This window comes from Nothoprocta perdicaria, unplaced genomic scaffold (assembly GCF_003342845.1).
Source record: "Nothoprocta perdicaria isolate Ctin4 unplaced genomic scaffold, notPer1 scaffold_79, whole genome shotgun sequence".
NCBI lineage: Eukaryota > Metazoa > Chordata > Aves > Tinamiformes > Tinamidae > Nothoprocta > Nothoprocta perdicaria.
Window position 1 is genome coordinate 1906602 of NW_020456076.1, and position 16442 is coordinate 1923043.

The 16442-nt window shown below is 37.9% G+C and overlaps 1 protein-coding gene across 6 annotated transcripts in view; it reads right to left on the reverse strand.

Moving 5' to 3' along the window:
• Positions 1–3640: 3640 nt before the first annotated feature.
• PTPRZ1 (protein tyrosine phosphatase, receptor type Z1) overlaps positions 3641–16442 on the reverse strand; it is a 125153-nt gene continuing 112351 nt past the window's right edge. For 4 of the 6 annotated variants that reach the window (XM_026051690.1, XM_026051689.1, XM_026051687.1 and 1 more), the window contains 10 exons: positions 16233–16396; positions 13387–13522; positions 12411–12557; positions 10643–10736; positions 10257–10330; positions 8444–8572; positions 7499–7645; positions 6711–6853; positions 6001–6136; positions 3641–4566 (listed from right to left, as the gene is read on the reverse strand). In XM_026051690.1, coding sequence (XP_025907475.1) covers positions 4426–4566; positions 6001–6136; positions 6711–6853; positions 7499–7645; positions 8444–8572; positions 10257–10330; positions 10643–10736; positions 12411–12557; positions 13387–13522; positions 16233–16396 — 1311 coding nt within the window. In that variant the 3' untranslated portion in view covers positions 3641–4425. Of the gene's footprint in view, positions 4567–6000; positions 6137–6710; positions 6854–7498; positions 7646–8443; positions 8573–10256; positions 10331–10642; positions 10737–12410; positions 12558–13386; positions 13523–15421; positions 15506–16232; positions 16397–16442 lie in introns of all 6 variants that reach the window. The other 2 variants (XM_026051684.1, XM_026051686.1) reach the window with 1 other exon arrangement.

The following is a 16442-nucleotide window of genomic DNA, read 5'->3' on the forward strand; positions in this document are numbered from 1 at the left end:
GATGAATACTGGTTTTATAGCAAATTGATAACTACTTTAGTGAATTAATTTTCCAAGCTCTTACCAAAGTCTTTAACTAATAAGCTGTTAACAGAGAACCATGAGTCTAAAAATTCTGTTCATCACTTCTTGCTGATTTGTGTAAAGCTTTTCCTTAGGTATTAAATCACAATGCTAATTTCTTTATTTTAAAAAAGTTTGTGACATTATTAAATTAATTAAGATTTTATGCTTTTGTTTATTTTTTAAAACTCTCTACTCACATTGGAAGCACTTTTTTTTTAATGGCACACATGACTTGTAGCTGTTTTAATGAAAAATCGTAAACTGACATTATTTATTAATAGCCTGCTTCTTGTAGGTGATACATGGCATCTTTTCCACACTTGACCCAGTTTGGAAAGGCACGGTATGTTTCTTTTGAGTCTGTAGCTTGGATTATAAGAAAAAAATTAATTAGAATATGGCCTTTGTCTGAGATGGGAACTGACACGCATTTATTAAAATCTGTAATCCATCACAGGTTGAAGATTATAGAAGATGTTTTTATGATTCTTAATTTTTTCCAGATCAGAACCAATATGTGTCGGTAAAGAGATTATCCTAAGCACTTATGTTTTAAATAACTTGTCAGCATGCTAAGATGATGAATGTGATTACAAACATCTCTGGAAGAAACCTTGAACAACGGCTGATTCCTTGGATTATCATTTTAAAATGTCTGCAAAACAGTTTAGGTTGGAAGGAACAGTTATAGCAAGATGGGATGTTAGAAAGGAGGATTTTTTTTCCATTTTTGCCTCATATAAACTGGAGAACATGACAAAGTTTATTGCCTTAAAACCTACTTTGCATATACAACTATATGCAACTGCAAGTATATTAAAAGAAGTTTTTAGAAGAAAAAAGCATAAAGTTATGTAAGACTATAAGCTAGTTTTCCTAAAGAAAACACCAGAGAAGTGGCAGATGAGCATTAGAGATTCTTGCATTATGTGCTAATACCATGGTGAAGAGCAACTGTGTAAATAAGAAGATTATGGAATAGGTTTTGGAAATGGCCATAAGATTGCAATTAACCTCTCTCTTACATGCACCTCTACAGATAAATACAGCAAAAAAAAAAAAAAAAAAGTGTCTGAGTAGGTACTATGTTTTTGAAACAGAAGAGGAAAAAATTATATAGTGGTTTTGACCTCATTAAACTAAATATGCAAGTCAAAGGGTTTAGTCACTTGAGAATATAAGGGGAAGTAGCAATTAATTCCTAGGTCTCCTAGCAAAAAAAAAAAAGGAACATATTGGCTTGCTCGAAGTGCAGTTTACTGCTTGATTGTTGGAAATAATCTGTATATAAAAGAATTCAAGGTTATAAACACATACATATTTGGGGCAATGTACAGATTTTGTGCATTTGTAACTCGTACTACTCTTACAACAACAAAAATGATCTCATTTTTCAAAGATGTTGACCTTGGCTAGGAATACATTAGAAGTTAGCATAGTGGAGACTTGCACTTAGAAGTCATCCCTCAATCTCATTCTTCTTGGACTACAGAACTAGTGAATATGCAGGAAGCAAGTTGTAGAGCCTAGATATGGTGTCTCTGCTCACAAAAGGTGGCTCATTCATTTCTAGTTATTTAATCAATTGGCTATGGCTCTGTGTGCAGGCACACGTGTGTACAATGCACTAGCAAACTTCAAGGTGAATTACTTAGCAGGTAGGAGGAGACTAAAATCTATAAATGCTCAAGGTCTGAACTTATGAGAGCCCAGGAATCCAGGCATATATATTAGATAGGAAGTCTATGCCAGTGTGCAAGGAACCCATGACTGATGTGCTTGTGAATCTGGGGTGTGCACACATGCACACGTGTATGTGTGTTTCACTTCAGTAGTGAAATCTTCAGTAGTGGATCAGCTGGAGAGGAGGAACAGGATCAGGTCACTTGCATTTATGCTTAGGTGAGTGCAATTGGTGGCTATGAGCACTGGTAAAAGCCAAGTCTGTGTGTGTATGTACATGCCTATATGTGCATCTCCTTTCGTAGAATACACACCCAGCCTGGCTCCTGGATGAACCTGCAAAGAACAGCACCAGCCACATCCACTGTACCGGGATGGAGAAAATCTCCCAGATTAAGCTCTGGTGGACTTGGAAGGAGAAAACCCCCAGGCCCCAAAGTCGAATGGATTTGGCCACTCCATAACAGCAGGGACCACACAGCTGTGGTAATAAAGAGAAGAGGTCAAGTGTAAGAGGGAATCCTAGAGCATTAATATGCTGGCATGCTGTCACGGAACGTATGAGCCTATCATAGAATGCTTAAGGTTGGAAGGGACTTCAGAGGTCATCTAGTCCAACCCCCCTGCTCACGCAGGGTCACCTAGAGCATGTGGCACAGAGCTGCATCCAAGCGGGTTTTAAAGATCTCCAAAGAAGGAGACTCCACAACCTCCCTGGGCAGCCCCGTTCCAGGGCTCTGTCACCCTCACTGTCAAGAAATGTTTCCTTAAGTTCCTGTGGAACTTTTGGTGCCTTAGCTTGTGGCCGTTTCCTCTAGTCCTATCTGTGACGACCACTGAAAAGAGGCCGGCCCCTTCCTTTCCTGTGAGAGTTTGTTATAAAGCAAACTATGCATTTGTTTCAATTATTTCATCTGGATGATTAAAATATGGACAAAAGCCGGAATTAAATCCACATGATGTTCTGTTTTCTTCATGCTGACTTATCAGCAGTATTGAGATTTTTCAAGCTGTTACTCTGCAGAGTCTTCTCAACCTATGTTTGTTCACCTTTGCCTCCACTTTCTCATTCCATATATCCTTTCAAGGAAGTCCCACAGTGTTGAAGGGGACCTACATCTCTCTGTTGACACATGCTTACCAAGGCCTTCTGGTCCAGAACCATACTCTTACTCTCAACATTTTTATTTAGCAAGCAAGTGCACCATTATTGGTGTCAGATTTATACAAAAACCTCCGTCCTTCTAAATGCTGCAGCCTATAATACAATCCAGTATTGCTTTTTTGCTATTTGGGGTGATTGCAGAAAACTGTTGACTGGCCAGGCTGAAACTTTTTGCTTTTACTTCGTATTCCTTAATTTTTTCCCAGCCTTTGGCTTTTACCTTGCAAAAGGAGGCAGCAAAGAACTCACCCACAGAATAAATAACCTGCAGCAAAGCCAGCATGGCAAAGTCTTGCTAAGGGGCGATTAAAGCACTTTGGAAGTGTGGGGCAGCCTGTCAGCCTGCAGCTGACAGTGCTGTGAGAGGCACAGGAAAGGGTAAAACAGGCATCACCCTAGATGCTACATGTGTGGGAGGAAGTGGAATGGAGATGAAGTGACAGAATTTAAAGCATTCCAAAATTATCAGAATTCAATGCTTCCAGAGAAACAGTTGGCTTCTCCAAGGTCCTCCTTGAGTCCTTATTCTTGTAAATAAGAGCTCTTCCCTCTCATAATTCAGTCCGATTATTGCATGTGGTAGATTGTTAAGCACAGGCTGGAATATTTATATTTATTTTTGCAATGCCATAGGTAAAAACAATTTAACAATGCCAAGTACAGATGTTATTCTCATAAAAACTTCTTATTTCAAAACAAATGATTTCTATTTCCCACAAAAAGTTAAAATTACATGCAGCTATATGAAGGTTAATTGCTTAAGATGCACAATTATATATCAGAAGACTTTGTTAAAATAAAAACAAACTCGACTACATCATTTTAACAAGGCAATTACACAGAACTAGAAAACTGACTCTGTAGTAAAATATAAAAATCTACAATTATAAATATAAATTTGGTCCATGGAATCACTATAGAAGTAGCAGTATTTACAGTAAGTATCAGATTACTATGTTGAATATCTAATTGAAATCTTAAAATGTTGAATGTTATGGAGAACGGTATTTTATTTACATTCTACTATATTAAAAGTTATACTTCTAGCAAATGTAAGGTCATTATAAATACAGCAAATAAACTGAGTTCTAAAACCATGACATGTTTTTCTGTAGTTGAGAATTCCCTAACATCTATAAATATGGTAGTTTTAAGTTAAAAGTAAATCCAGATAAATCAAAAACTAATACTGAGAAAACATACCACAATTCAATTCTTAGAAACACTGTAAAAGTCAATCAAATTAGTCCAGACGTAACAACGTATTACAAGAAATCTTTCAAGAAAAGGCACACATTGTTAATGATGTAAGTTCTGCAGTAAAGTCATATGCAACAGAAATAACTGTTTGAATGAAGGATGGGAACTGAGAGTTTGTGTGTATATATATATATATAATAACTGAGAAGATTCCCCACCCCGCACAAAGTATAAAACTGAAAATAATAATGGTAAACGCCAGGTATGACCGATGTGCTGTAGGTTTGTGTGTGTTTAATTTCTTTTGCTGATCAAACTAAGGATTCCAAACTTTCAGCTGCGTTTCCGTCAGGTAAAGCTGAGCCATTACTGTCCATAGACGCTGAGGGATTTTCTTCTTGCCTTGTGCTAACAAGGCTGAGAATAGCTTTGTACAGAAACTGGTACTGTTCCTGGAGAAGGAAAGAGGATATTTTCAATGTTTTCACAAATAATAATGGTAGATTTTATTACAACACTGTTACTCAATAGCTAATGTGTCAGCCTGGTAAATAAATAGAGGCCCTGGCAGCTCAGTGCAGGGCAGCATCTCAAGTGTCTTTGAAGAGAAGGCAGAGCTGCACTGGGGAACGGCAGGTGATCTGAGAGGGCAGAGCAATATTTGTGATTCCTGGATGGATACATGAGGAGAATAAAGAATTCCTGGGGCGGGAGGAGTGGAGAGAATTAAGAAGGGCTAAAGAGAGTAGAGAAGATTAAAAAAGACTAAGCAGAATAGAGAAGATTTGGAGCTGGAGTATTAGTATGGACTCATGGATCTGTGGAAAGAGCAGGTTGTTGGAAACTGCATGGAGAACAGATGGGAAAGTGGAAATTTGAGAAAGAGGGCCCAGGCCTTTGCTGGAGGTTTCTGGGACCAGATAGGTGAGAGAACTGATGCTGCTTCTGAGGTGGGAAGAGCTCCCGTCGTGCAGAGCCACCTGTCAGACCTCTCAGTCTGGACTGGCTGGTTAGGAGAAGAGGAGGACACAGAATCACAGAATCACAGAATATTTAAGGTTGGAAGGGACCTCTAGAGATCATCTAGTCCAACCTTCCTGCTCAAGCAGGCACACCTAGAGCATGTGGCACACGTTTCACTAAAGTCAATGGCAAAGTTCCTACTCTTGGAATGGGGTCAGGATTAAGGCTATTTTATGTTTCTCTTTTTTTTAGCTTGAATGTGCCATATCCTTTGAATATGTCATAAACATATATGAACATGTCAATTCTGTCTGTCTTGTCAGAAATTCAGTGACTCTGTCTCTGGTGTTTTACTGTTCTCTTTATTACACTCACTGCAGTAACTGGATTAGCAGCAGTATGACCAAGGGCAGGATTCATAATTTTTGTAATGCATTTTCATCCTTACGGCACAGACTTAAGTGTGTAACTATAGCTTGCTATAGCTTTTTATTTTTCTTTTCTTTCTTTTTAGTTCTTCTGTAAGTACAATGACACTGGTTTCAAGTGACCATTCAACAGATCATGAAAGTTGAAAGTCAGTCCTGGACTGGAAAGTTAGGGCAACTGCTTCATGGCCTACTCAAAATTCAAGTTTATTTCCTGATTAATAGAAAACATGACATCATAGTGCAGAATTTTTATGAGGGTGGCAGTTATGCACGCTTTGCATAAGCCCACTTCATAACCAACTAACCAGTTCTTCATGGGAAACACTCTGGTTTGGAATTAGCTATAGGTCCATTACAGCGCTCCTGGGAAATAGTTCTGATGATTGACTCATGAAGTTACAAGCAGTGCAATAAAGTTATCATCATATCTAAATATGTTAATAATAATAGACATATTCTTTAAAAAACGTACACATTTTGCTTAATACTTACGATATCTGTGAAGACTCCAGGCCTCATCAAATTTATCATCTTAGCTACCTGATAAACATCCACGGAGTTTTCATTTTCTAACTGATGCATGAGTGTTGTAAGTGCACAGAAAGTACCTGCTGTCACCCCTCCATGCCTTTGGAAAGGAAAAAAAACAAAACAAAACACACACACAAATCAAAGTCAATAACCTGGGTCAGATTCCCTCAGCTGGACAAAATACAAGGGCTAGGGTAGAGAGATAAGATAAATTTCCATGATGTGATCTTTACACGTTTTTGAAACGGCACAGCAGTGCCTTAACATGACCTTCACATTATTTGACTGCAGCTTTAGGGGAGTCTGTGTTTACCCAGAAACATGTACTAAGAGAATCAGGAAAAGCTTTAAGGCCCATTTACAATAAATGGGTAAATCTCCTCAGCTAAATAGCCTAATTTCTCTCAATAATAAAGAATGAAGCCCTTTTTGCTTTCATTTCCAGTGCCCAACTCAGTAATGATCCAGAATATCAAAAATAATCAAACTGAAAAGAGAACATTCACTGCATTATTAAATCAAATGTGCCTCTGTTGATGCTGTTAAAGAAGTAGCAGCGCTCCTGCTAGGTGCAGATCCTGCCTTATTTCAGTGGCTCTCATTCTAAATTAGCAGCAAATGTGACTCTAGAGAAAGAAACATCAAAGCAAGTTGAAAGCTGCAGTTCTTACTCATCATGTACAATCATGGGTCCATCCCGGTTGGAAGTTTCCTCTTTGATGATGCTGATCAGTTCAAAAGTTTTGCTAATAGGACTATCAGGATTGGGCCATTTTGGACACTGAAAATGTCTCACTTCGAGTACATAGTCATCCTAAAACAGAGTTTAAAAAAAATAACAGAACATAAATAGTGCTTAACATTTTAAGAGCAAGAAGAAGAGGAAAAATACATCTTTCCTCTTTTAAGGCATCATTTAAAGAGACCAGCATTTCTAGGGATGCTCCTTTAAAACAAAAACAAAAACATGACTCATTTGTTCAGGATTAGAGTCTTCTCAGGACTTCCAGGTCTAGCCAGTTGCAGACCAACAGGCTACAGTCTGCCAAGACTCTCCCATTCCCTTCTCTTGAGAAATGGCAGCAAGGTGCCACAAACCTCAAAGTCCTGCTCCTGTAAGTGCAATGCAGTACAGAGCCAGCTGTGCACATCTGCTATGCTGAAGGGGTATAAAAGACGAAAGCACCTCTTCCCATCAGTAATCCTAATGTTATATAGTAATATTTGGACAGTTCCTGCCCTCTTCATGCAGGCAGCACACTCAGAAGCTCTCTAACTGTGTGCTTGGCTAGGCCAGGCTCCCTTTTCCCTTTATATTTTTTTTTTCCGCTCTGTCCAGTCCTATTTTCTTGGTGCCCTCATTTCTCTCATTTTTCATTACATAGAAAATGTAATAAAATGTAGACATTACTTTTAACAAATCAAATCTTGAGAGTTACAAGGTTTATGACAGTATTACCTGTGTAGCTTCTAAAATAAAGTCTTGGATAATGAGCTTTTCCTCATTAGACAGACACTTCTGTTCTTCAGCAATCATAGTAACTTTAAAACTCTCACAATTTATTGGCTCATCTTTGTTTGGCCAGTAAACAAATTCATCTTCAGCCTCAAGGAAGAAAAAAAAAAGCAATTTTCAGATAATCAAAATTAAACTTACTCCAACTCAATATATAATGTGCTCTGCATGTAATCACTGCACCCAGCTAGATTTAAACTGAAAAAATCAAAATTTGAGCAGAATTACAAACATCTGAAGTGATGGTCCTTCCTTGCTCTTAAACTTCTAGGAAACTTCTAAAAAATCTTCTCTTTTTTAGGAAGTGTAACATTCATAATGTGCTTGATGAGCATACAAAAGCATAAATTGTCTTATCTGTCTTTATTTTTCTAATCATGCAGGATTTTCCAAAGCATTGGCATGGCTTTCCTCCAAACTCATCACCAAACGTGATGCCCTGCCCTCAAAATTTCCATTGATAGTGACCTAAAAGCACTCAGATTTCAATTAAAAAAAAAAAAGTCTTTATTTGCAGCTTTAGGAAATGAAATAGAGAGAAAACATCGTATTACCTCCTTACCTAATACTAACTGAATGAGCTGTATTGCAGTTAAAATAAAAGTCTTGGAGCAAAATTAGACTTGCTTAGGATGACTCCTGCTGTTTGACTCTTTATAAATGTTAATAAGAACAATGAAATGCCTTTTAATTCCAACTGAACTCTACTCAGATGAGGAACTCCAGATCAACTAGGTGACTTTGAGTATTTCACATTCAGTACAATACTGTTAATTTTTAATTGGGTTTGACAAAATCTCATATATTTTCACATTCTTTGCACATTTTAAAATGAGAATACTAGTAAAATTCATATACAAAAATACAGCAATGAGCAATTAATCTTACCATATTCTGGCTGTCAGGAAGCATGACTATCAATTGGGCATTATGGTCCCATATCATTCTCCAGAAATCCTTGATAGTGTGTAGTAAGGGATGTTGGGTAATAATGAATTCATTACTCTGATAATAACCCTGAAAAGAAAAAGAAAACAAAGTCTTAGAGTTTATGTCTAGCTTTCAACATTTAAAGGGACTGTCTAGTGGGCTGGGCCAGAAGCCCAGTAAAATAAATTCCAGAATGATGTCCCTTTTGCAGAAAAGATAACTGCTACCACACCATCATAATATTTTTTAGATAAATAGAATAAAACCAATTACACTGAAATAACTTTTAAAACTTAAAACAAATTCAAGAAATTAAAGGAAAAAGACAAAAGAAATCATTGGAGAGTTGACACTGAACAGTCAGCTCAATGAAAATACTCGGATCACCATCCTAGAGGAAGTGACATGAAATAAATAAAAGAAAATCTCCTGAAAGACATGAAAAGAAATATCAGCAAGTTTTTGATTTGTACAAACATCCCAGACAACTAAACGCAAAATATACCTCCTTTGCTCTCATGCATCTGCTGAATTATCAAGCACAAACATCACTGCAGGGAGCCTTCATCTCTCTTTCCTGAATTTTACATATAAAAGACAGCCCCTACTCCTTCCTTCAGAAAATGAAGGGAGATTCACAGAATCACAGAATGGCTGAGGTTGAAAGGGACCCATAGCAATCATCTAGTCCAGTCTCCGCAACTCCCTCCCCCTGCTTCTGCAGGGACACCCAGAGCACGGGGCACAGGGTGGCATCCAGGGCGGGTTTTAAAGACCTCAAGAGAAGGAGACTCCACAACCTCCCTGGGCAGCCTGTGCCAGGGCTCTGTCACCCTCACAGGAAAGTAGTTCTTCCTCACATATAGACAGAACTTCTGATGTTTCAATTTGTACACATTACTTCTTGTCCTATCACTGGCCAGCACCAGTAAGAGTTTGACCCCATCCTCCCTACATTCTCCCCTCAGCTACTTATACCTATTGATCAGATCTTCTCTCAGCCCTCTTTATCAGGCTAAACAGGCCCAGCTTGCTCAGTCTTTCCTCATACAATAGATGTTCCAGTCCCTTAATGATCTTCGTTGCTCTCTGCTGGACCCTCTCTAGAAGCTCCACGTCCCTCTTGTATTGGGGAGCCCGGAACTGTACCCAATACTCCAGGTGCGGCTTCACCAGAGTGGAGTAGAAAGGCAGGATCACTTCCCTCCACCTGCTGGCAACACTCCTCCTGAGGCAGGCCAGGATCCCATTGACCTTTTTGGCCACAAGCGCACATTGTTGCCTCATGATTAACATGTTGTCAGCCAGGACTCCCAAATCCTTCTCTATGGAGCTGCTTTGCAGCAGGTCAACTCATAATCTGTACTGAAAAGAGTTGAAGGAAATCCACAGAGCAAGAAGGATAATGAAAAGATGATAGTCTACGGTCCCTGGGCTCTGCCAAGTGCAAAAGTTTGGTTTCATGACATGATCATTAAAAAGCAACTTACTAATTAACACTTCTTACTCTTAGCAGATCCTTCCATACGTGAAATTCAGCTTGACTGTTTTTTAAACTATGATGTTTCTACAAATGAACACTTCAATGATCATAAAAACAGAAATAATAGTAGCAATATTTCTGGGGAGAAAGTAAAGTGTAAATAATTGAAGAAAGTTGGAAGGAGCTTTCAAAATCAGAATTATGTCACTGTAACTCAGGCGCTTGGCAGCTCTGAGAACAGCCATGAAGCAGGGCATGGCATTTTTCACCAGCCATTAGCTGACTTACCATGATATAGGAAGCATTGATGTAGTCTGTCCCTTCACCAGACAGTGATGAGATACCAACTCGAGACCTTTCAACTGTAAAAAAAGTCATAAAATAGTTTGTTCCTTGAACAACACATATATTTTAGTAATGATCTCATATACTATTGTAAATATTAGCAAAACTAAGATACATCAATCAGGATGAAGTGCTATCCAGCCCTCTCTCTAATTCTTTGTAGTTACTTTGCCAAATCATTTTCACTAAAAGTTCTTTACAAAAGGGAGATACTCATTGCTCTACACCAATGCACAAGTCCTCAGATCCTGCTGAGGAATAGCAAAAGGTTTGACACAAACTATTCATTAAAAATTTGGCACCCAAGAAGTCTTTTAAAACCAGCTTACCAGGAATGATGGAGGAAGTTCTGTTCTTTTCTCTGTTACACTGCTTGAGTGCAGTAGAGTAATCACACTGCTGAATGTTAGATTGGCTCAGTAACTGGAACAGGGAAGTTAAAAAACTCAGGTCACGATGTGAGAATCATTCTGTCATTAGATGCATTAAACACTGGGTGCACATATTGCAGGTTAGCTGTCTTCCTTAAGTTTGGACATGTAGTTATCTGAGTAAATCTTTTAACTTGTCATCAGAGTCCTTTCTCTCTGCTGTTTTTGCAATTCAAATGATTCTTGGTCCCTAGGTCAAGAAGGCCCCTGATAAACTGCCACTTTAAGTAGTTCACACATTGACCTCCTCAATGCTTGCTGCCATCTCAGTGTCACTTCTTCCATTGTGCCTGCACAGCTGTTTGTGTAGCTTGAAATAGTTTCCTCAAATAAGTAAATAACTTGTTGAGTGTGGAAAAATCTGCATTGATGCCCAGAGACTACAAATGTGAGTGCTGATGTGACACAGCTCTAGATGTTCTAGCTGCGAGTTTTCTGATATTCTTTCCAAATCTGAGAGCAATAGACTGAAATAGAGGTCATATTAACCTACTTGTTTCAATTAACACAATTCAGACAGACAGTGAGAAGGAACGTATATATATGTCACAATGACCATATCTAAGGATGTATTAAGTTTGGAAATCAGGTGATTCTTAGTTTTCAGTTTTCTGATTGCTAGTAAAATCAACTGGATTAATTAAAATGTTTAAAAGAATTCAAAATAATTTCTGTAATATTTTAGGCTGACCATATGTAGCCTCCCCAATGCAACTGCTTAGGAAGAAGAGATAGCAAACAGACAACTTCCATCAAAATGAACAAGACTTTTTTTTAATGTTTTCATTCAAAACAGTTCTTACACAGTGTTCTCACAACACTGTGTGATTTTTCAAGCCAAGACAGTAGCAAACTGTGAAGCCCTTTGACCTTATTCTGTAGTTCATTACCACCAGGAAATACAAGTTAGTATACCTATGTGACCCAAAGCTTCAGGAAAAAGAGAATTAATATTTAACATGGCCTCATTATCTTCTGACATTGTTGACTGACTTAGCTTCTTGAGTTCTTTATTTGTGATCCAACAATTAATTGTGGAAAGAATATATGCTATCCTCCACATTCCTCGGCAGAATTAAAATATTTAGAGAAAAAGCTTGTAACAAGTTATTTCCTGGTATAGTAGGAAAATCAAAGGCTATTATGCTACAAAACACAGAAAAAAATACAAAGCCACAAAACAAACAAAAATCCCAAATCTGGTTTATTCCCTGAATTCAAATTCATATGAAAAAATGGAATTTTCCAACTTTATTTCTTAAGTCACCCCAGTGAACTAGCTAGATTTCCCATTCTTCCTCTGAATCAATGTACTGTTTCTCTCCTAAGTTCTGGGTTGCTACATGTCCAGCCTCAGAACTGTGGTCTTTCTCTGGGTGGCTGAAAGTCATTGGCATGTTCATATTGATCTCCATATATACAAACTCTGGAGTGTTTATCACCTCCTTCTTAGGAGATGCCTGCTTCTACAGCTGATCAGGAAAAATCCTGTTTAAGAGTATGTAAATTATTCTCTTACCCCAGTTGGCTGCACTCATTTGTCAAAATGCTCTCATACAAAGCGAAAAATGATGGTAGTTGCATTGAGACACCTGCTCTAAAAATCATCCATTTGAGGGTGCTAATAAGACAAAAGTTTTTCATGTTAATACCTCAGAGAGCTCACCTTGAATTGTTTCTCCAGCCTGGTCTTTCCTGTTGGTCCAGGTATTAAGAGAGAATTAACATAGGCGTGAATGTGAGTCTCAAGGACTTCTGTTTCTTTACTCAGTATCGCTTCAACCAGTGCATCATGAATGAAGATGTATTGCTCCTAGTAAAATAAAACCAAACAAGTGAGCTCTAATTCTTTTCAGACTTTTCCTGGATATCTTCTTCAGCTAAGTCATCACTTCTATCTGAGTCAGCTTTCTTTTGTGGTTTGCTGCTGTAGTAGACTTTTCTTAAACACGGTCCTCTACAGTAAAGGCTATGCCTCTGTGGGAACAGCATATATTTACACGTGCAACTCAACTACACATGCAAGGTGTACTTGATATGATAGCCTCAAATCAAATTTCCAAGTCAGCATCTTATTTGGTGCTCCTTGCCTCTCTTCCTTGCAATAAAGTGACCACTCCCAGTTCCTGCTGCTATCTCCCATTTTCTATCTCACATCCTTTTGAATAAGCACTCATGCTGTTGTTGACTACCTCTTCTATTGAAAGGTACCAGGGAATCTAACCTCTGTTCTTGAAATTTAAAATAGGCTTTCCAATGCCCTGCTGTTGTCCTTATTGTTTCTTTCTGATTTTACCATTCTATATATAATCTTCTGCTTAAAACAGTTGTATATAATCTTTGCTTCAAACAGCACTGCAAAGAAATTGCTACAGTATGAAGTACGATTTATACAGACTTTGTCTCTTTTGATTCCTCCCTAAAAACAGAGACAAGAGCCACAGATATTACAGGTCATTTGCTAACTCATTGCTTTGAGTGAGCTTACAAGGATTGCACTATAGAAACAGGGGAAGCAAACAAGGAAGTCTAGTCTGGTTGCTGGTCTGCCTGGTGGCACCAACATGAGGATTTTATCATCTCTGCTACTGCAAACAGAACTATAGAAAGTAATATTCTCATTAAATATATTTTAGTCTTACCTCAGTTTGCACCAAGTAGTTCCTTTGGGTACGTATGTGTTTTAGGAATCCAAATATATTGACTGTCCCTTCATTCTGAATTTGTTGCAGCATGCTGTCTAATACTATGTATGTACCTGTCCTTCCAACACCAGCACTATAAAACAACAAAAAAGAATTTTTGAGTCTGAAGTAAGACAACCATGAAGATAATTGTTTCTTATATATAGCTTTATAACAAAAAGTTGTGTGGAGAAGACCTTCCTCTACCAATTTAATTATTATATGAATATATTACTTTATTAAAACTTCAAGGTTGGCAATGAAGAAAAATATTGTCTTATAACTTTTTTTTTCTTTATGCAAGAATAGACTTAAAGATCATTTTAACTATTAAGAAAATATCTATTGAAATAGAAATGAAAGGTTTCCTATCAGATTGCAATTTTGGGGCTGCTGCTACTACTGATAGTTATAGAACTTTGTTAAAGATATTGAGCCAATTAAGAAACTGTAGTGCCCAGTTAGAAATATTTAATGTGCCCAAATTATTCTGTGCTGGAACACGTGTCACTTAACAGGACACGTTGCATTATGCCCCCCCCCTTACAGATATGGCCTATGGACCTTTCAAAGATATTTGACTGGGAAAAGATACTGGACTGTCTAGGAAGTGGCAGAGCTGCAGAAGGTATCTGTAAAAGAAAAGCTTAGTACTCTTCAGGTATGGTTAAGAGGGAAAACAACGGTTGAGAATCTTCTTAAAGAGAGAAGATGTATAAGAATAAAGAGTTTTAACAAGCACGAAGTTATTCAACAGTTAGTATTGCCACCATTTTATGCTAGAGTCAAATTTTGCCATTCTGTGGGAAACTCTCAGAAGTGGAAAGCTCTATATCGTAAGTATATCTGAGCTGAGAAAAGGGCTTGCCTCTCAGAAATATCATCTCCTCTCCTCCCCCCAGAAACCCCAACCAACCAACCAACCAACCAACCAAATAAAACAAATCACAACAAAGAGCCCACAATAAACCCCCCATCTTTTGGAGCCATGTTGTATTAAAACATTTGGTTCTGTTATACACTCTGGCTCTTCCAGCATAATGATGACTGTGTGGTAAGAATCTAGACTAACAAATAGCTTTTTCTTTTTAAAAAATATCTGAGTCATAGGTGGCTTTTATTTTTTTTGCTCTGTATTCCACAATTAGTTGGTTATGATTCCCCTGTCATTTATGTGTGTTAGTGTGTTAGTTCATCTAATTTGTTCATATAATTAGTTCATATAATAGTTCATATAATTTGTCAGCAACACTGAGATTGGTCTATGTGGTCCTTCAGAGGCAGATTCATATTCAGTTTGTCCATGCTAATGCAGCCACCTCATTTCTTGTTCAGAGGTGGTACAAAGCATGGGTAGATTGAGTTCATGCTGCCTGTATTCCACTGCCTAGTAAATAGGCAGTGATATAAAGTGGAAAAGTCTAGGTTATTGACACACTATAACACAAATAAAATTACAAAGATTACCAGGTACCCACTGTACTTCTTATAGAAAGCAAAGGTAAAACATGAAAACTATCAAATCACACATACACATATAACTAGATAAGGTGTCACATATTTGTCCTCCAAACAGCCTGTAAAGATAAGTAAAAGTTACATTTCCAATACTAGACTTTGCTGAAATTCCAGTCAACAGTGACAAATGAACTTAAAAACCTTATAAAACCATTTAATATCAGTATTTGAGATATATATATATATGACTCAATGAAGAAGTCTGAGTGAAGCCATACAGCTTATCACTGTTAATTGTTTTATTTAAAAAAAAAAAAAAAGAACATGATTGATGATGTTGCTGATCTCTCAGGCCACTGTCACAGTCTTTTGGGGAAGCTCTTATTTTGAACTTCCAAATAACAGGCAGGGTACAAATAGAGCAGAACAACCAAAATGTGGAAATTTCATTTTCCAAGCTAAAACAGATTTCAGTCATACTAGATCATCCCAGAAATAAAATATCTTAATTTTCAGCATTGTGAGGCAACTTTACCTGTTGGCTTCCTGAGAGTCAGCTCCAGAAGGACAGAATTCATGAGGAGGTTCTCTTTCCAAATGTTCCATCAAAGGTGAGGTACTACAGTGGAAAACCAGAACCTGCTTATATATTTTACAATAACCCGGTCCTTCACGGGCATTGTGAAGTCATTCCAGGTCCTACAAGCTATTTTTAACCATTTTTCCCTGGGCTGCTCAGTTTTAATGAGCAATGGCAGGACACCTGCCTGCACACTGCGGCACATGCAGACCTCAAACCGATCCCCAGAAAGCTCCTCCAGTGCAAAGGAATGCTAGAACGCAGAGTAAGGTTAAAAACGGCAAAGTTGTAGTTCAGCCAGGAATACAGTGAATCTTCTTTTGTGCAAAGAGCTCTTCTAAGGGCTATAGTGTTTCCCTGCACCAAAGAAAGCATAAGCCAAAAACATCCTAATGATATGCATATTTGCAAGAATGAAAAAAATAGTGCTATATACTTATCTGGTAAGCTCATAGCAATCAGAAGAACAGCACAGAAGTTTGCAAGAAAGTAGAAAGAGAAGCTTTTTTCTTTCTTTTTTTTTCTTTTCTTTTTTTTTTTTAGAGCACTTTGTAGAGCCATTATAGAGAATTATAGAAGTGGCACAGAGCTGGTTGATTAGTTGGCTTTACCAAAGATAGAAATATCAGCCAAGAACTCAATCTTCCTACATCAGCAATTGTTAAATATGACTGAAATTTTGCTTCACCCACCACTGAAAATTCTTTTTTTTTTTTTTTTCTGCAAAACAAAAGTGGAGTGAACTTTACTAGAGTAAAAACCACACCTGCAATGAACCACAACAGGCCCAACAGCGTGACGTTTGGCATGCGATGCCTTCCGCACAAAGGTGAGCACAGGGAGCGTGTATTCTGGAACGCCCATATCAGGCCACTGGGTATAATGGTACTGAGTTACTACACGTCCACTAGACCTTCCTTTCTGGGAACCCTGCAACATAAAAATAATGCCATGAATAAGTATCCCACATTTAAAG